The 20806-nt window shown below is 35.1% G+C and overlaps 1 protein-coding gene across 4 annotated transcripts in view; it reads right to left on the bottom strand.

The window, feature by feature from the left end:
- LOC114325306 (homeobox protein homothorax) overlaps positions 1 to 20806 on the bottom strand; it is a 675897-nt gene that overhangs the window by 200229 nt on the left and 454862 nt on the right. For 3 of the 4 annotated variants that reach the window (XM_050653960.1, XM_050653961.1, XM_050653962.1), the window contains one exon: positions 20427 to 20468. The exons of the other annotated variant lie outside the window; for it this stretch is intronic. In XM_050653960.1, coding sequence (XP_050509917.1) covers positions 20427 to 20468 — 42 coding nt within the window. The remainder of the gene's footprint in view (positions 1 to 20426; positions 20469 to 20806) is intronic. 4 annotated transcript variants of the gene reach the window in all.

The following is a 20806-nucleotide window of genomic DNA, read 5'->3' as shown; positions in this document are numbered from 1 at the left end:
GCGGAACGGAATAGCCGAACTGTACCGACTACAGGACTTGTGCGTAGTCGGTTCAGTTCGGCTATTCTTATTCCGTTCCGTGGAACCTTAAGGCTACGGCTCCACGGGCTAGAAATTGACGCTAGCAGTAGCAGTAAAATGAACTTAGGGTTCCGCGGAACGGAATAGGAATAGCCGAACTGTACTGACTACAGGACTTGTGCGTAGTCGGTTCAGTTCGGCTATTCCCATTCCGTTCCGCGGAACCTTAAGTTCATTTTACTGCTACTGCTAGCGTCAATTTCTCGCCCGTGGAGCCGTAGCCTAAGTTCGTTTTACGGCTACTGCTAGCGTCAATTTCTCGCCCGTGGAGCCGTAGCCTAAGGATACGGTTGTTGCGCTGCTACGTTTTTACAACTTTGCTCTACGGATCTGAGGCCTGGACGTTGAAGCAATTAGAGATTAAGAAATTGGAAGCTTTTAAGCGTTGATGTTATCGAAGATGCTACGAATATCATGGTTAAACAAAATTAGCAATATTGAAGCCCTTGATAGGGTTAATAAGGGGGAAGAAATTATACAGGCAATTAAGAGGCACGAGCTTGAATATTTCGGTCATATAGTAAGAGGTCCTAGTTATAGTCTGTTGCGTTTGATTATAATCGGTGGCCTGAAAAGTTGATAGGCTGACACATAGATGGCGCTACTGGTATTAAATCTATATGATTTTTAGCAGTGATATGGGAGAGAGGGGATACGACATAAGGGATGATTTTGTATTTACTAAATGGGACCACTTGATTTGACACTTTTGTGCTACATCCAATATGGCGACGGGCAGGTTTTTATATGTTATATATGGAATATGTTATTAATTGGTTATTAAAATTATTAATTATTTATATATTTATATAATATAATATAATTTTATAATTATATATTTTATAATAGAGCAGAATACACTACCAAAGAGTTGTTCCGCCATATTGGATGGAGCGTTTTTGCGAGTGAAACCGAGCCCATCTACTTCACCGTATGCCGCATCCCCTCCCTCCCACATCACTGATTTTTAGTGAGCCCTAACCTTCAAAAGATGCGTTTATAAATTTGACAGCTATCGATCTATTAGTTTATGAGATATAGCATTTAGAGTGAAGCAACTTATGTTATTTTAAAAAAATTGATAAAAAGGTATTTTGTACCTTAATAATTGATTGCTTTTTGCAGAAAAAAAAATACTGCTAAAGCCAAAGGTTGCCTTGATAAACAATATTCGGACTCTGCACCAGGAAAATCAACCGTTAAGAAATGGTTTGCTAAGTTTAAACGAGGCGAAGTGAGCACCGAGGGCGATGCATTCAGTGGACGCCCCAAAGAGGCTGTTACCGATGAAAATATCAAAAAAGTCCACAAAATAATTTTGGATGACCATAAAGTGAAGTGGTTTGAGAAAGCTGAGACTGTAAAGATATGAAAGGAATGTGTTGGATATATTGTGCATGAATATTTGGGTATGCGGAAGCTCTGTGCAAAGTGGGTGCCGCGAGCGCTCACAGTCGATAAAAAACAATAACGAATTGGTGTTTCTGGGAAGTATTTGAAGCTATTCTATCATAATAAAACCGAATTTTTGTGTCGATATATTATAATACATGAAATATGACTCCATCATTTTACACCTGAGTCCAATCGACAGTCTGCCGGGTCGACTACACGTGATGAACCGACTCCAAAGCGTGGAAAGACGCAATAGTGGGCTGGCAAGGTTATGTCATCAGTATTGTGGGATGTGCATGGTATAATATTTATCAACTATCTTGAAAAGGAAAAAATTTTAACAGCTACTATTACATTGCGATATTGGGACGTTTGAAGGACAAAATCGCGTAAAAATGGCACAATTTGAAGAAAATAAAGTGCTGCTTTATCAAGACAACGCACCATGTAACAAATTAATGAAAATGATAACAAAAGTTCATGAATTGGGCTTCGAATTGCCTCCGCAGCCACCGTATTCACCAGATATGGCTCAATATAATGCTCGCTGGAAAGAAATTTAGCGCCAATGAAGAGTAAATCACCGAAACTGAGGCTTATTTTGAGGCTAAAGACAAACTGTATTGTAAAAATGGTACTGAAAACTTGTACGACCGCCGTAGTCGTTGTATCACCCTCAAAGCTAACTATATTGAATAATAAAATAAAATTTTATCAAAAAAATTTTCTTTCTATGTTAGCCTACGAACTTTTCAGTCCGCCTGTTAATAGAGGGCAAAGTAAAAGGTAAAAAAGATGTAGGAAGAAGACGAACCTCTCCTGGTTACGAAATCTAGGGAATGGTTTATTCTGAGCTGTAACCAACTATTTAGAGCTGCTGTAAGTAAAATAACAATTGCCATGTTGATAAAAGATGGAATCTTAAGAAGAAGAAGATGTTTGATTAAGTTTTTCTTAATTGATATTTACTAACCTTGAAATGTCCCAGTTATATTGTATGTAAGGTTAGTTGAAATAAAATAATAAGTAACGAGAAACGTTATAGCCGTTTAATAAAAAACGGCAACGTCGCGTCTTTCATTTATAAGAACGTGCGCCGAGCGCCGAGCGCGTCATCTTCACATATTCACGTTATCCATGAACAGCGCTGTCGCTTCATAAGAACCATAAAAATGTTACGATCCCACAACAGCCGTAACTGTACACTAGACAGACTCTGCAGCAGATTTTGCCATTATTTTTACGACCTAATTGTGTTGTCAAATTGACTAAACTCGAATGCTCCTTTACGCCTTTTATTTCGTCGTTTTCACGCATACGATAGCCAGTTTCATTTCTTCCTGTAATACTCATCATTCTTTTTAATTGCTCTCGGAAACGAAGCAGGAAGTATTTTTGGAATTGATCGAAGGGCATACATTCGAGTAACGTCTACGTTCAATATACTTGTTATTGAGCAGTCTTCCCGCAATTCGTATCTTAAAGAATTTCTGAACGTGGTGGGACTTTTTAACACATTTACGTGAGTAAATACTTCAATTTAATAATTGAATTCTTTCTCTCGCAAAATCACTCCTTGATCCACTCCTAGTTCCTAGTTCTAGAGAATCACATAATCAAGCAAACACAACGTCATCTTTTATTGCGATGATGAGTAAATTTGTAACGTACATAGAGTTTTGCGAGTACTTTTGTGATAATGTAGTAATTTACTAAGTAATAGAAAACCTATTAACGGGATCTCAAAATATGTAAGCTGCCTTCAGGTAATATAGACGATGGTCCTTTTAGTAATTAGTGGAATTTTAACAGACCTTGGACAGGTTGGACATTAGGGTGGATCGATTATTGCAAAATTTTTAAAAAATTGACACATCGGTTTGGAATATCGACCAAAAGTTACCTTTAGTAAAGACCATAAAAAAGTGTTATTACAACTTTTTGATAAAATTAGATCTTCTGCCCTCTACCGGCCTTTGAAAAACGAAAAAAAATGTTGAAGTAATAATCACAAAATTAAAAAAAAAAATTGACAAATTGAATTGGAATATCCACCAAAAATTTACCTTTAGTAACGAAAAATAAGAAAGTATTATTAGGACTTTTGGATAGAATTAAAGCTGACAAAAGGACTTAAAAGGAATCCTTAAAGTTGACAAATAAGGCAAGAAGAGTGAAAAAAGAGATGCAAAGAAAAGAACTACAACAATCCGTTGCGAGAAGAAAGCGAAAGCTAGAAGCTGATCCAGAAATAGATCTTGAATTGCCTTCCACTTCACATGCGAATATCAGTACAGAAATGCAGTGTTCACAAAATTATTTTAAACTTCCTACCTTGGCCAAAGTCTGCGACCGCTATGGACTATCGAACAGATCTGCAGCAGCTGTGGCAACGGCAGTGCTACAAGACCTTGGACTTGTTACCAACGCTAACACGAAAAACATACTAGACAGAAACAAACTGAGAAGAACAAGAGACCAATCAAGAAAAGTTTTTATGCAAAACTCCCCCGAAACTTTGAAGGCCATATATTTTGACGGAAGGAAAGATAAAACCTTCGTTATTGAAGCAAGCCACACAGAAGAACCGCACTCGAAGAGCATGTTTCATTAATTCAAGAGCCAGGCTCCATATTTTTAGGTCACACAGTACTCCTTGTGATAACCCTTTCTGAAACCCCTTCATGCTAATGAATTGCCTTTACATCTTTTCCAAAAGCTTGACAGTCAAACTCAAGGTCCAAGAGCTTTTGCAGAAACTATAGGAAATCAAATAGTGCAGTGCAAAAATATGCCGGCTGTAAACTATAACATTATTGACTGTGAGTTACCAGAAGTAAATTTAATTGACTTAAGTGTCGATCAGAAATATTTGTTTCAGTGTCGCAATTTCTACAAGGGAATGTTCCGTCGATTTATTAAACCGAAGCCCTGGAAAGTTGAGTCATTCTCGATGGCTCACGTTGGCAAATCGCACTCTACGTCTTTATGTTAATACTGAAAATACCACATCAGAATTAAAGGAACTGACCAAATTTATTGTCACGGTTTATGCTCCTTTATGGTTTCAGATCAAATGCAAGTCATCATGTGTGAATGATGCAAAGCATGTTTTAGAAACAATAAAGTGTAGTCGACACCTAGAGCAAAATTTGAAAAGTGTTATAGACCCTGTAATTCAAAGAAATGCCTACTTTATACATCCGGAAAATCATCTGCTATGTATGCTGCATGACACTCGCCAGCATATAAGAGATCTTGCACTTCGTCGCATTCTCAATGCAAATACTAAGGCCAATAATGATCTATCTAACATCCGACCTTTTATTATTCCACAAATTAATTTGGACGCAGATGACTATGTTGATCTTATTGATTGGCAAAACAATAAAATAACTTGCCCTCCATTGCTACAAGGTTGGAAAGTAGAGCATTTAAAAAATATTATTTCCGGATCTCCTGAGAAAATCATTGACATTGCTGCATTTCCCTGTCACACCCAATCTGTAGAGAGAATCGTGAAATTCGTAACTGAGGCATCTTCATCGGTTATGGGGTCACAAAAAGGAGACAGTTTTATGGCAAGAAAAAAATTGTTTCGTGCAAAGATATGCCAAAATTTGAGCCCAAAAAAGACTACAAACAATAAATAATCAAAATTAAGGGGGAGGGTAGGAAGTGGGCAGAAGAATAAATATGACATATTTCAAAAATATTTCAGTTGCATATCATTTTTATAATAATATCATGTACTTATTACTTAACTTTTCAATTAAAATCAAAAGTTCGTATTTAAAATTTTTTTATTTTTTCAACCCCCGGTAGAGGGCAGAAGATGAAATTTTTTTGAAAAATCGCAAATAAAGATTAGGTTTGTAATACCAATTGGCAACTTTTGCGCACTATTCCAAAACAGTTTTCGAAACTTCGATTTTTCGATCCACCCTATTGGACATTTTGCTAACTCTTGATCAGTTTTGGAAACTTCGTCCAATATATGGGAATCTTTATATCTAAAGTTGATACACTAAATAACTTAAGAAGCTAAGACAAATAATCCCTGGACAAATAATAATCCCGGACAAAAAATCTCCACAAATTATCCCTGAACAAAAAATCCCCAAATTTTTTTGGACAAAATATCCCCACAAAATAACCTGGACAAAAAATCGTCAAGAAATATTTGCTGCCGAATAAATCTCTAAAAGTTTTCCTGAAATTTTACCAAATTTCGAATTCTAATGCTATGCTGAACTTCAAATTTTACATGGCAGAAGAGTGTGAGTTTTTTCAAAAATCGTGGAAGATATGGGAAATGAGCTAAGACCCCGTTCTCATGACAGTCGCTTATCGCACGTTTTGATAACGCGCGATTACAACTACATACAAACATTTTACTTGAGACCGTTCACCGTCTTCGGTAAAATGTATGTATGTAGTTGTAATCGCGCGTTAAGCGCCTGTCATGTGAACGGGGCCTTAGCTCATACCCTATATGTTCCACGATTTTTGAAAAAACTCACACTCTTTTGTCTTTTGTCATGTAAAATTTGAAGTTTTCAGCATGGACTTGGAATTCGAACTTTGGTAAAATTTCAGGAAAACTTAGAGATTTATTCGGCAGCAAATATTTCTTGACGAGTTTTTGTGGGGATTTTTTGTCAAAAAAAATTTGTAGGAGTATTTGTCCGGGATTTTTTGTGGGGATTTTTTGTCCGGGGATTATTTGTCCGGGAATTTTTTGTCCGGGGATTTTTTGTCCAGGGATAATTTGTGGGGATTATTTGTCCGGGGATTATTTGTCCGGACCCCATCCTCCATTCATTCCTGTCTCTGGCCACTCTTCTCCATGCTCTAACTCCAATAGATTTTAATTCGTTCTTTGAGTTTAAATCGTCTTAATACCTTAGTCTCGGTATTCCTCTGGCTTGTTCCATCTGCATTCTTCGACTAAAAATTTTTCTGACTGATGGAACTTTATTTCGCCTGATTATTTGCCATATTCATTTAAGGCTTGCTACCTTAATGAATTTTACAACTTCAGGTTTTTCAAAACTTCTGTACAACTCAAAGTTGCAACGCCTGCGCAACAAACCGTGCTCTTTTATTTCTCCTTATATTCTTAGGATTTTTTGCTCGAACCGTTTAAGCAGGTCTTGGTCCTTCTGTGTAAGTAACCACGTTTCTGATCTATATATTAGCACTAGTCTTATTAGTGTTTTATAGACAGCCATTGTAATTTTTCTAATTGATGGATTCGACCGTTACTTGATGGAAGTTCATTTTATCTAACAATAAAACACTGAAAACGTTTGTTTTCTAATGTAATTGTAATTTTTCTGGTTAGTTTTGAGGTCATTCCTCTTCTCCAGTCATAGTAACACTTATTGGCAAGCAGTATTCTTCTTTTAATTTCTTGGCTGATGTTGTTATCTTTAGTCAACATCGAGCAGTTGACAGTTGACTAAAGTAGGAACAGAACAGTATATGCAGGTGTCTGCCGTCCAGTTCTAAATCATCAATTGATTATTCTTTTAAGTGTCTGATTGTTTTTTGCTATTACATATTATCACGAAATATCAAACAGTGCAGTTTTCTTATGAATTCAATTCAATAAAAAATAATAATTTTCAACGATATAACAGTTATAGTTACATTAAACGTTGTTGGGGCGTAATGTAAAGGTTATAAATTTCCCCTGTGGCGAAAAATCAAACAAATTGAAGCACAAAAGTCAGTTTGTCCCAGCGGCGAGAAAATCGGATAAAGATGGGGCAGATTTTCCCATTGAATTCTCCACGTTCAGTTCGGGCGTTAGACACGTCGAAAACTGGCCAATTGCCATTTGCATGCGACTACTGCCTGTTGTTGAGGGGGTGAATCCCGAGAGAATCGCTAATTTGTATTTTCGACCGATCCCTAGATTAGATTTGTTTTAACTCTATCCCTGTCTCCTCTTATTCCCCCCAACAACACAACTTATCCATTTTCTAGCGTTTAGTTAAAAGTCAATTATGTGAATCAAGAGGGGTGGGTTCGGAGAGCACCCCAGCGCCACCTACACCCCGAATTAAATCAACTCCATATACTCCAAACAGAATTATTCAGATGTAAAATCATTACCATGCCATTTGACTGATTTGATTTTGCCAATCGTATTATTTCCAGGAAGGGAACTGTTTCTTTATGCTACTGTTGGATAATCACGTTAGCAGGGTTGGGATTCCTTTGTGAGGTTGTTAGTTTGATTAAATTTTATGAAATTAGCAGAAAGTGGGTCAGATGTCAATTTTTCATTTGGGAAAATTACTATGACTGTATCAATTATTTTCGTACAATTTTATGCTTATCGTAAGCTAGCCCAATTATTGAGGTCTCTTAATATTTACCATTTTTGGTATTTTATACCTTCCGGCCAATTTTTTTTAGTAATTTTTGTGAGTGCAAACAGTGTAAAATTATTTTGCAAAAACACGTCGATTTTTCGCTTACTTATAAACAATTAGAATAACTTTTTAACCGTTACCCGTAGAAAAATTATTTTTTCATATTTTTAAAGACTGAATTTTTATACACATTTAGAAAGAAAAACAATTGTCCTATGACAATTAGGGACGAAGTTAGCCCCCCTTTTTTTAATTCACATGTTTTTGCAAAATAATTTTGCAGTATTTAGAATTATTTTTTGTCATTTTTTTTAAATAAATTAATAGTATAAATCTTCTTCTTTCATAAACCATCCAAAGTATTAGTGTAACTTCATCATTTTCTGACTTATAGCGTTGCAAACAAAATTAATTTGGGATAAACAAATTAAATACCTTTTAAACTATTTGACCAAATGCTTTGAAATTTAGGGTATGATTTAAGCACCAAAAGTCTCAGCATTCCTTGTAATAATAACGTTTTAAGTTAATTTTTACATAAGTTATGAATATTTATAAAAACTCAAAATTTATGATTTATTTTGCAATTTTCTAAGCAACCAATAAGGATAGACATATTCAGCGAACGCCATATTGAAGTTTTTTGTACGATTTATGAGTTTCTTACTCTCAAATTTGTTTAAAATACTTAACTTTTTGGTTATAGACGAAAAAAGCAAAAATTTACCGTTTTTTGATTTTCATTTGTTTATAACTATGTATATCATCAAAATCGGCTGCAGGAAACATATAGGTTATTAATATAGATGTCCATACTACTCAAAAAATTTGGTTTCGGCCTGGAAGGGTTGTGTCACCAACAGGATATTTTTTTTCCTTATTTCTCTGAACAATTTCTCATTTATTACTCCTAAACACTCTGTTCGGTTTAATTTTTATTTTTTTTATTATTAAATCAACTTTTTTTCGTCTAAAATCTAAAACTAATTTTTAATTATACCCTGATAAGGTGATGAGAACTTTGAGACAATGGAGATGGAGTGGATTCTTAATATTTTGTTATTAGTATTGACATCGATTGGACGTCAGGTAAATTCAATGCTTTAAACACCTCCCTCACCTAAATTCTCAAAATTTCCAGGTACTGCTTGGATTGGCAAATGGTCCATGAGAAGGTAACCTCCTACATGTCCTCCGGAAGTGACCAAAGTTGCTTTCTGTGAGGTGCACAGAAGCTCAGGTTTGGATTCCCTACTGATTCTAGCAGATGTCAGAGCTCGGAGCACCCTAGGCCCCAGAAATCGAAGACCATGTTCTTATGGACCTAGTTCGTGTGATAGGGGTCATACAATGGGCCCGCCTTAGGAGATCTAAGTGTCTGAAGGGCTCACGAGTGGGCCCTGCCCCGATAACCATAACCAAATTTCAAACATACACCTAAATGCACACTTAAACCTTCCAAACATAAAAATTCAACGACTCCACGATACTTTTTAACCATTTTTTTCACTGAAAAAAAATCTGACACGTCCATACTATATGGTTTGTAAACAAAGAATGAATTGACAGATTGAATTCACATACCGTTCATATGAAGAGTGTACCAACATAACAAAAAAAAAGATAGGATAGTAGCAACACTCTCTTTGCGTTTGACTCAACGCCAAATAAATCTTGTTTGATACTACCGGTATCAAAGAATATAAGCTTTTGCGGTCTTTGTCAGCAGGAAGAAATAATTCCAGACCACAGCCAACAACCTTCGAATATTGCGGGTATTTGTTTGTTACCCAAGTTACTTTTCTTCTCAACTGTTCTCTTAGTATCAACACTTTATTCCACCTTTGTGTACTATCTAACTTATCCTATGCCTGGTCTTTAATGTACATACATAATTTTTTCTTTTCTATTTAATTACACTGTGTAGCAGCTTTTCTGCCTTTAGTCTATGCATACTTCTATTTCGTGTTTGGTATTTATATGGCAGGTTAAGTTACCGGATAACATAGTAACAAGGTAAATGATTGTCACTATATAAAGTCGACTTGGTCGCTTATTGTATCCGGAATAGAAGAAAAAGGTATACTATCTGGGCTATTGGGGAGATCTACAATGGTCAAGTTAAATATTTTCGTTGATATATCTTCGACTTTGACGCCTTGGATAATTTGAATATATATTGGATCATTTAGCACATAAAAAGATCATCTTAAAACAGTTCCAAGTTAATTTATTCAGCACAGATTAAAATTAGATTTAAAGCAAACGTTGGTAGTGGAACAGAATTTTAAATTCAAATTTTATTACCCCAAAAATCGGGCATTTTACTAAAAAATATCGAAAGATTTCAGAATCTGATCAAAATTCAGAAATAATTGGTGTTAAATGTCACCGTATGGTAATTAGAATGATGTGTAAGCCCATTGACAGCTGTAAATGTTTCTGGGTATCAAATATATTGCGGGTCAAAACTCTCATTAAGGTGATACTAGAATAAATAGCTATATTTATATTGCACTTTTATGTAACACGTAGTTAATTCACTTTTTATTTATGAGTTGATAGCATTTCAATGTCCGGCGAATTATTTAAATGCCGTTTTTCTTGCGTGCCAGTGAATTAAGGTATTTTATTAGTTACGAAACGACTTGTGTAGTTTTCCAGATTATCTTATACATATAATTATGTTCGAGGTAAAATATGACTGAGAAAGTCAGAAGTTTTACTAAGAATAAAGTATGTATTGTATGCAGTGGTCAAGATTTTAATTAATTTTAAAATTTTTATTACGTATCCTTCTGAAGTAATGAGTCAACGTGTTGCAGAATTCGGGGTCTTTTGATGCATATAAAGAAAGACAGCGATAACACATAAGATAAAAGCATATTGTACCTTTATCATTGTTGTCTAAAAAAGAACTGTCACAAAGAAAAGTCTGCTGAAGGCACCACACTTCATTTCACATGAAGCTTGACCAAATCAATAAAAATTAAAAACCAAACACTCTAAGAAGGACTAAAAAACTAACATAACTACTAAAGCAGAGTTACCGTTCTCCATAATATAGAAACCAACATCAGCAGACGATTAAAGAAAATACCAATAAACGGAAGTATCTTGGCAATTCTTGTCAGAATCACAAAGGAGGATACTTCTTAGATTCACACTAGGAGCAAGATGACACTAGTAAAATACTCGCTCATCAAATTATGTATGTACGTCCAAACGAGAACTGATACAGACAAAAACTGTTAGGTGGACTCAAACTACAAAAAGTAATCTCGACGAGAAAATTAGAAAAAAGAGAAGAGCTGCAACGTCTTCCTCAAAAGATTGTGGTGCTGGAAGTTACAAAACTGCTCTAATGGTGATCAAAATACTAGTGATCCTAAGAAGTAGCTGAACAAAAATGGTGCCCTATCCTGTCAATGAATATGCGTGTCCCGTTTGGGGCAGATCTCCCACACCAAATAAGTTGACTTTGCGCTAAATGAGACAAGCAGGATGGTTAAGACGTCGTGATGTCAGTCCACACCGATCTGGTATCTCTCAATGAGATTCGATGCTAATCGCTCGCGCTAATTAACATTTTTCAGCAAAGGAGATACGTGTTTTCTTTATCATTCTCTTTGCCTTATCCCTATGCGAGGTCGGCTTCCCTAATTGCATTTCTCCACACAATTCTATCTTGGATCATGTCAATGTTAATCCCCTTTACTCCTAGTCTAGTCTTCCTCTCCTACTCCTTCCAGGAATCTGAACTTCAGCCATTCTTCGTATTGGGTGATTAACGTCTCGACGTTGAACATGACCAAACCATCTTAACCTATGCTCTCTCATTTTGGCATCAATTGGTGCCACACCTAGACTTTCCCTAATATACTTATTTCTAATTTTATCCTTCTTTGTCACTCCACTCATCCATCTAAGCATTCTCATTTCCGCCACATGCATTCGTTCCTCTTTCTTTTTCACTGCCCAACATTCAGTTCCGTACATCATAGCCGGTCTTATGGCTGTTTTATAGAATTTTCCTTTCAGCTTCGTTGGAATTTTTCTGTCACACAACACACCACTCGCTTCTTTCCACTTCATCCATCCCATTTCTACTGCATGCATTTCTCCATTTCTCCATTACTCTGTAATACCGATCCTAGGTACTTAAAACTATTGCTTTTCACAATCATTTCACCATCCAAAGATACCATTTTACAAATACTCTGTTTTTGTCCTACTAGATTTTAAACCTTTTTCCTCCAAAGCCTGTCTCCACTGTTCCAGTTTTTGTTCTCTAAGTCTTTTTCACTATTTCCTATTAACACTACATCATCAGCATACATTAGGCACCATGGAATACTACCCTGTAGTTTCGCTGTTATCTGGTCCAAAACTAATGAGAATAAATAAGGACTAAGCACCGATCCTTGTTGCAGACCTTTTCACCTGAAATTTATCAAATTCCCACACCTGTCCTAACACTAGTCGTTACTCCCTCATACCTATCTCTCACAATCTTTACATATTCGCCAGGGACTCCTTTCTTATTGAGTGCACACCACAGAATCTCTCGAAGAACTCTATCATATGCTTTCTCAAGATCAATGAATACCATATACGTGTTTTCTTTATATAGAAGATAATTTATGAACTGTCAAATTGTTTCTTTCATATTTTTATCCTTTCATAGTTCATATTTACAACAATTCTACACTTAATTCCACTGTTTGCGATTTTAATTTTACTTCGCCAGCTGATTTTTAGTTGGTAGTTCGTATTTATCACCAATTATAGTAATTACAAGTAAAAAACTGAATTTAAAAAAATTCCATCATATTTTTAGCTCCACTGTGTTTAAATTTTGACACATAACATAATATACACATACACGTCGTGTAAAGTATTCCTAACCCCATCCAAGCTCTGTACGCTTGAAATTTATTTAATTTCCTATCTGTAATCACCAACAACCGGCGGTATATTTACACTTTGGAAATACGACGAGTAGTGTCAATGTTATCAGCACCGGCCTTTGATAAATCTTTGAATTATTTATTAATTAAACTGTGGTGACTGTAAAAAAGTTGTTTTGAGTTTTTGCTGAGTTTAGATCATCCATACGACATAGGTTTTTAACAAACATTCTTTTTTTTATCGTTATTACAATATTCGATAACTGCAGCCATTTAATAATTGAACATACTGGCATTGGAAAAAGAAAGTTACAATCAATAAAAAAGTTAAAAACATCAGACTTAAAATACATTATAGTCGATAATAATCTCTCATGTTCACCATAAATGTTAAATAAGTCAGGTGACAACACGCATCCTTGTCTAACACCTCTCTCGGTCTTGAATTGGTTTGAGAACTTCTGATCTAGTCTCGCTACACATATTAGACTGGTACAGATTTTTAATAAGTGTTACCAGGTGCATTGGTGCGCCCATTTCTATTAAAATTTACCACAGATTTATCCAGCTTACACAATCAAATGCCTTTTGGTAGACAACGAAGTATATAATCATAGGTGGATTTTTCAATAAGTTGTCTCAGGTTCAGGATTTGTTCCCTTGGACCTTTACCCTTTACAAACCCCGCTTGTTTCTGAGGTATTTGGTAATGTAGATAGGTTTTTAATCTGTTTTTGATGATATGCAACAAGATTTTACTAGCATGTGTTATTAGAGCCAGTGAGCGGTAGTTTTCACATCTGGTAGTATGTTGTTCCTTTTTTTTGTAGTGGGGTATAAATTGAGGTACACCGATCACATGGCCATTTTCCTGAATTAAAAACAGCGTCACAGATAGAATGGATGATATATTATATAATCCTTTGTCACCTAGTAACTGTAGTATTTCACATGGTATTGAATCAATGCCTGGGCATTTATTTCTCTTTAGTGATTTAATTGCATCTTTGACATCAGCGAGTAAGACCGTAGGTTCTCTAGGGTAATCAGAAGGCCACTGATTTTCTGCTGATACCTCGTTATTTTTATATAGCTCGCCACAGGAGCATGTAGCTCGCCACATGGAAAGCGCTAAATATACTATGAACCGTTGTTTCACGTTGTGCTAGTAACGTGAAAAAATGAGGATACCAGGAAGACGATACCTGCGACTGTGACGCGGTTCAGAATAGTCACCATCTACTATCGTGCACAAAGATAAGCGAGACCTGCACAGAAGAAGACCTAATTTTAGCAAATGACAGGGCCATCTATGTGGCCAACTATGTTGGAAGTACAGAATTTAATGTTGTTGGTGTTGCGGATACGGAAAGTAAGTAATCATGATGTCACCTGCATATGAAGCTATTTGTTTGCTCTTTGTTATAACGCATCAAGTCCCCTTACAATTATTGTAATATTATAATTTTTTATCATATATTTATATATTTTATCTTTCCTGTATATATTATAATGGATGATATTTTCTCTATTGAGCTACATGCCGTCTTTGCTTTCAAGGACAATAACTAATTAATAGACCCGTGTTGCATAGTGTCGTAATGCATTATCAATTAGCCTGTGACATTTTCATAAAAATTTTTGACGCTATAAAACAACCCCAACTAGTTTAACAAACGCAAACATGATGGCAGAGTAATGTGGGTAACTAGTTCAGATGCGTTTTTGTCCACTCGTTTCCAATTAGTTGAGTTCAGACCTTTTCGCCAAAAAAACCATATTAATTTAACATTCTTACACGAACCGATACCCAGACCGGGCCTGGAGTTTTATATTGTGCGGGTGTCAATTTTGCCCATGACCTTTTTGTGCCATCTCCATTCTAGCAATGTGGGTAGACTAATGAAATCAGAGCTGTTTAAGGATTATCCTTAACCAACTAAATAACCATGTAACTCACTTCCGAATATGAAGTGTTCGGACAATTTAATGGAGGGCTCTTGATACGTAAGAGATCCGGTGCTTTTTTGGCTTAACCAGGAAATAACTAGTTTAGAAGATGATTTCTTAGTTATGATATACACTTAACATAACAAAAAACTACACTGAGCGTCATTAAAAAGAGGCCACCTAGAATTTTATTAGAATTTTTCCATAATTTTAAGTTTATACATAACTAAACTCCCACAATGCAGAAACACTTTTAGGCACCGCCAAATGGTGCCAACAGGTCAATTAAGGGTAATCTTCTTCTTCTTAAGGTGCATATATGTTCCGGATGTTGGCGATCAGCATGGCTATCCTAACTTGGAGTAATTAAGGGTAATAAGTTTGTAGAATTGATATCAGTTTTACGAATTCGGATAATGTATGTCCTAATTTTACCTTATTTTTCTTGGAATATGGCTGTTCTGTTTTTCAAACTTCTTTCAGTATTGTACAGTTGTTCAAAGAGTGAAGTTGTGCAATTTTTAAATGTACAACTATGGCAGAGAGATTTGCAAGATCAGTTGCATCAAAACATACAGAAGACGTGGGAAGGATATGCTGCTTGTGTTCGACAAGCACGTGTTGCTTTTGGAGGAGGTTCGGTAATTCTTTTGGGTAGGCATTTCATTCGAAGGCCATACTGATCTCGTGCTTATTGATAAAGGAGCGTTGAATGATCACTGATACATTAGCGAAATTCTAGACGAGCATGTAATGCCTTTTGCTGAGTTTGTGGGCGAAAACTTTATTTTCATGCAGCCACACGTAGCCAGGATGGTTTCGGTGTGCCAAAAATCAATTAGCCTGCTCAAAGCCCAGATCTGAACCCGATTGAGCATATTTGGAACCAACTCAAACAACCAAGAGTAAGAAACAGAATACCTGCTCCAATAAATCGTAAGCAGCTCATGGGCGCTCATGGAAGAATGGGAAGCTTTTTTTAAGACAACATCCAGAATTTGAGCAATTTAATGCCAAATCGAATAAGGAGTGTAATTTAAAATAGAGGTGGTAATAGAGAATATTAAAACTCGCGACTTTAGTGTAATTTTTATAAAGAAAACAGAAAAAATGTACAATGTTAATTTTTTAATTTTCCATTAAAATCGTCATTTTGAGAGATCTTTTTTTTTAATGTGTTATTATTTAAGAAATGATTGAATACTCCTTTAGAACACATTCGTAAACATTACACAAATCGCACCCTCAGTGCAAGACTGCAGTAACTCAAAATTTTATGAAAATGAAATAATCATGGAATTTGATTGTAAAAATGCATATCTATCCCCTGTAAAACTTTAGTAACTTTCAAATGCTTAATGGGCTAAATATTACAACAACAACAGTTTAACTATTTTGCGTTTTTGAACATAAGTTCCGTGCAAAACTGTTGTAACTCTAATGTAACAGAGTTACAACAGTTTTGCACGGAACATTGCAACGGATTCGATAACAAGTAATAACAAGCAATGAAAAAAGTAAGATATTTGTTATTTTAATATCTATATCTGTGGTGTTTGATTTTAATATACAGCGCGTCTACGTAATCCATTAACGGCCGAGACAATAACAAAGATTTTCGAGACCAATCTATTCATGTAAATTTTATGTCCTTTGTGTGATATTATATTTATTTTCTATAAGATGTGTGCGATATCGTTTGACCATTTATTTGTTAGATTGGATTAAAACCACATAAATTAAGACTAATTATTTACGACCAAAAAGTATCTTTTATCATGAAAGGAAAAACAGTTATCTTAAAACTTGTGTATTGACAATACTGAGAGGCCAAAAATATCTATTCTCAGAAAACTTGCCAAAGAACAGCAAAAAATTCAAATGGCCAAAAAGAAAGATTTGGTATACTTATGCCATTCGGGTATGATACCAGAAGCCCACCATAGTTTTTATAAAAATATTTTGGCACAAGATGATGTACGAGAAGAGGACAACAACTACGGTAAAACCTGTCAGCAACGGCCATAGAAAGGTGGCCGGTATTGCCAGTTTTTGTAGCCTAGATACACATAATTGGTTTGGGGAATTTTTAAACTGGCCGTTAGTACAGGTGGCCGGTAACACAGGTTTTACTGTAAAAGTAAATGTGTCTACACTTTTTACAATTTTCTCCGTGCAAAACTGTTGTAACTTTGAAATTCTAATACTAAATGTGTAGTGATTAACAATTTTTTCCGTGCAAAAGTGTTGTAACTTTGAAATTCCTAATTTTTTTTGCATTAATATTATTTGATTTAAATTTCTATTTTTGATTAATCTAATATAGGCTGAAAAGCATGCAAAATCATAATCAAATGTTAATTTTTCTTAAAACTTGTGTCTTATTTCACCGATATTAGCACGAAAATAAACAAAATCGTCTTTATCTAGAAACTTACTTATTTTGACTTACTGCAGTCTTGCACTGAGGGTGCGAAATATCTAATGACAATCAATTTCTTATAGGATTCGTAAGAATTAAAAAATGCCATAAAATTTAGGTGGCTCTTTTTAATGACGCGCAGTGTATATGTTGATGAGACGATACATCGTTGAAATAAAAAACAATAGTTCTTGTATAATGATACTACTCCTCGAGTTAAAAATACGACTGCTGAGGTGCTATGTGTTATCCGTATTATACTACGGCATGGAAGCGTGGACACTGAAGAAAACTGACGTGAGGAGACTAGATGCATTCGAGATGTGGAGTACCGAAGAGTGCTGAAGATCTCATGGGTAGATAGAATAACCAACGTAGAGACAATGAGACGTATGCATAAGAGAAGTACTTCTAACATTTAAGAGAAGAAAACAGATATATGGGATATGTGATGAGTGGAGATACATACTAATACTCCAGGTCATTAGGCAAAGAAGAATCCAGGGCAAAAGATCTACAGGAGGGAGACATAACGCATGGCTGAAGAACCTTAGGGAATGGTTTGGGTGTAATGACAACGAATTATTTAGAGCCGCGGTCTCAAAAGTAAAAATCGCTATGATGATTGCCAACCTTCGAAGCTGAGACGGCACCTAGAGAAGAAGAAGAATGAAAGTACTGAAAACATACAGGATTAGAACACTAAGATATATCTTGCATGTCGCATAGTGAGCTTAGTGTTGATTATGTTAGTAACAGATAAATATTTTTACTATTGCTGTATTTCTTAATTTCTTAAATACTTCTTTTCTGGTTAACTTTTAATAGTCGTTTGGGCTAAAACAAAGTTAATAAATTAAAAATGAATTAAAAACTGAGACATAGAAATTAAAAAAAACTAACTCTAAAGTGAGTATTAAAAATGATGGAATTCTAAAGCCATTCTACTATTCAAGAAAAGAGACAAAACGAACATAGAGAATTACTGACCAATATTCTTACTATCACATCTGTATAAATTACTAACCAAAATCATCACCAACCGTCTAACATATAAGATCGACTTCTACCAACCTATCGAGCAGGTTAGATTCACCATGCCATAGACTATAGACCACTTGCACATCGTAAGTGCACTAATAGAAACATGTATCCAGTCCGAGTATAACATTTTAATTCATATGGTGTTTCTGGATTTTCAAAAAGCATTTGACTTCATCGAATTATGGGCTGTGCTTGATTCTCTAGAAAACACACGTAAAGATTCAAAGTACACTAATGTAATTAAAAACATATATGAAAATGCCACCATGCAAATAAAGCTGAACGAAAGCACAAAAACGAATCCCATAAAACTACAACGGGGAGTGTCACAAGCAGACATTATTTCACTTAAAGTATTCATCCGTTTGCTAGTTTAAGAAATTAGAATGAAACATCGAAGGATCATACATAAACCATTTGAGATTTACAGATTACATGGTTTGTAATAGCAGATAATATCGAAGAATTAAATGAAATGTTACAACAAAGAAGTGAAATTTCTGGAGAGTTAGGCTTAAAAATTAATTACAGTAAAACAAACATGAGTCAGGACCAGACAAATATAACAATGCAAAACCATACCATGGACAATGTTGAACATGTATATCTGGGCCATGTCAGCAAACTGGGAAAACCAAATCAAGATAGCTGAAATTAAAAGAAGAACACAACTGGCATGGAACACTCGATAAACCAGCATATATCTTGAAAAGCAGCTTCATCCCTATAAACTTAAAGAAGAAAGTGTATAGCACATGCTTACTACCAGTTTGTACCTGTGTGTTGGAGACTGAACGAAACATGCTTGGAATATCACTGAGAGACAATACAGAGATAATACGTAAACGTGGAACGAATGTCAGGGATATTGTGGAAGAAATTACAAAAATGAAAAGGCGCTTGGTCGGGGACCTAGCCAGATAGAATAATAACAGGTGGACATCGAGAATCATAGAATTGAAACCGAGGAGGACGAGAAGAAGCATGGGAAGGCCTTACAAAAAGGTGGGTAGCAGAGCAGTGACAGGAAAACAGAGAATTAGATTAGCGCAAGATAGAGAAAGATGGAAGCAATTGGGAAAGACCTACATACAGGAGTGGAAGGAAAATGGTTGACGAAGAAGAAAAAGAAGAAGAATTGTTAACTTCTCTTCGGCAGTAATCCTCTCATAACGTTTACAATTTATTTGCTATAAACTCATCTTAAATGCCTCCACATGTTTTATGCTTACACACTTAGGACTGCTGCATCTTCTTAGGTTTTTTCCTCAGTTTGAGTTTGAGCTATTTTTTTATATTCTTCAATCACGAGGCTTGATTTCTATCAATTTGCCTGCGTCCCTTTATTTTACCTATCACAATTAGTCAAAGAATATTCTGTTTTCCCCGCATTAAGTATATGCCCAAGATATGTTATTTTACTGGATTGGCCGCTATCAGTGAGTTAGTGAGTTTCGATGAGTACGAGTAGGTTCTGCTTTGTTGTAATCTGCTTTATTTGTCTGCTTAGCCATCCACAGTATTTTTAGTGATCGTCTAACAACATTTCAAAAAACTTCTAAGCGGTTAATAGTAGATTGGACACCATAGCCATGCTTCGATACCGTATAAGGCATGTAGCATTTAATCATGCGTTTCCAAAGTTGAAGTTTCAAGTTATCGTTACAGATGAGTGAGCTTATTTTCAAAAAACTGCACAAGCCATCTCAATTCTATATTTTATCTCTTTATCATCTTCTACAGAAAGGAATATTGAGTATTAGGATAGCTTTTTCTTCTTCATAGACTTCAGACCTAAGTTTTTAATTTCCACAAATTATTTGGGATCTTTTGCAGAACAATCATTAAAAGAAATAAAGCAGTAGTTATTAATTATGTTACTAAATTTACTATATTTGTGGCGACTATACTCTCAATAAGAAAGCCTTCACCCAATTTAACTTTGGTACAATTCTTGTAGATTATCGAGAGATTGGTTTATGATGCCATTTGAATTTGATACGAAATGAAGAACGAACAGAAACACTTGTTTAATTTAACATTTATTTTTTGTACTCAGATTTCAATATTACAAACATTACGGCTTATTTAGCCATATTAGACATAAACTGTCAAAGTAGAAACTACTGACAAAATGGCAATTCTACAGCAAGAAATCTAAGAAAATTGTATGCGTCAGTTAGGAGAATCTTATTCTAATCAAAACAACGTCTACTAAAAATATTCTTTCATTATTACCTGTTCCATAAATAATTTTTTCTCTTCTTTATATGCATGTACCTGTAAGAAAACCGAAAGCCGATTTAGAAATGCAAGGTTCAAAGTTCAAAGAAAAACATAAACAAAAATCCTAAAATACTAATTAATAACCATGCTTTCAAATTTGTATTTGATTTGATCCGGCTCAATTTTTTTCGGGAAGTTTTTTATTTTCTATTTGGTCTCATTATAATTATGCATGAAACAGCATAGACAGTGTACTGCAAGCTAACCAGAGCTGCATATTTTGGAAGAAAACTCATTTTAATTCAAGTGAATTACCAATTAAAAGATTAATACTACTTTTCAGATCCGAAATTAAACATATTTTGTTTTGTCGATTGGGAAACGGCTTTTCA

This window comes from Diabrotica virgifera, chromosome 6, assembly GCF_917563875.1.
Source record: "Diabrotica virgifera virgifera chromosome 6, PGI_DIABVI_V3a".
Classification (NCBI taxonomy): domain Eukaryota; kingdom Metazoa; phylum Arthropoda; class Insecta; order Coleoptera; family Chrysomelidae; genus Diabrotica; species Diabrotica virgifera.
This window is presented reverse-complemented; position numbering and strand designations above follow the sequence as displayed.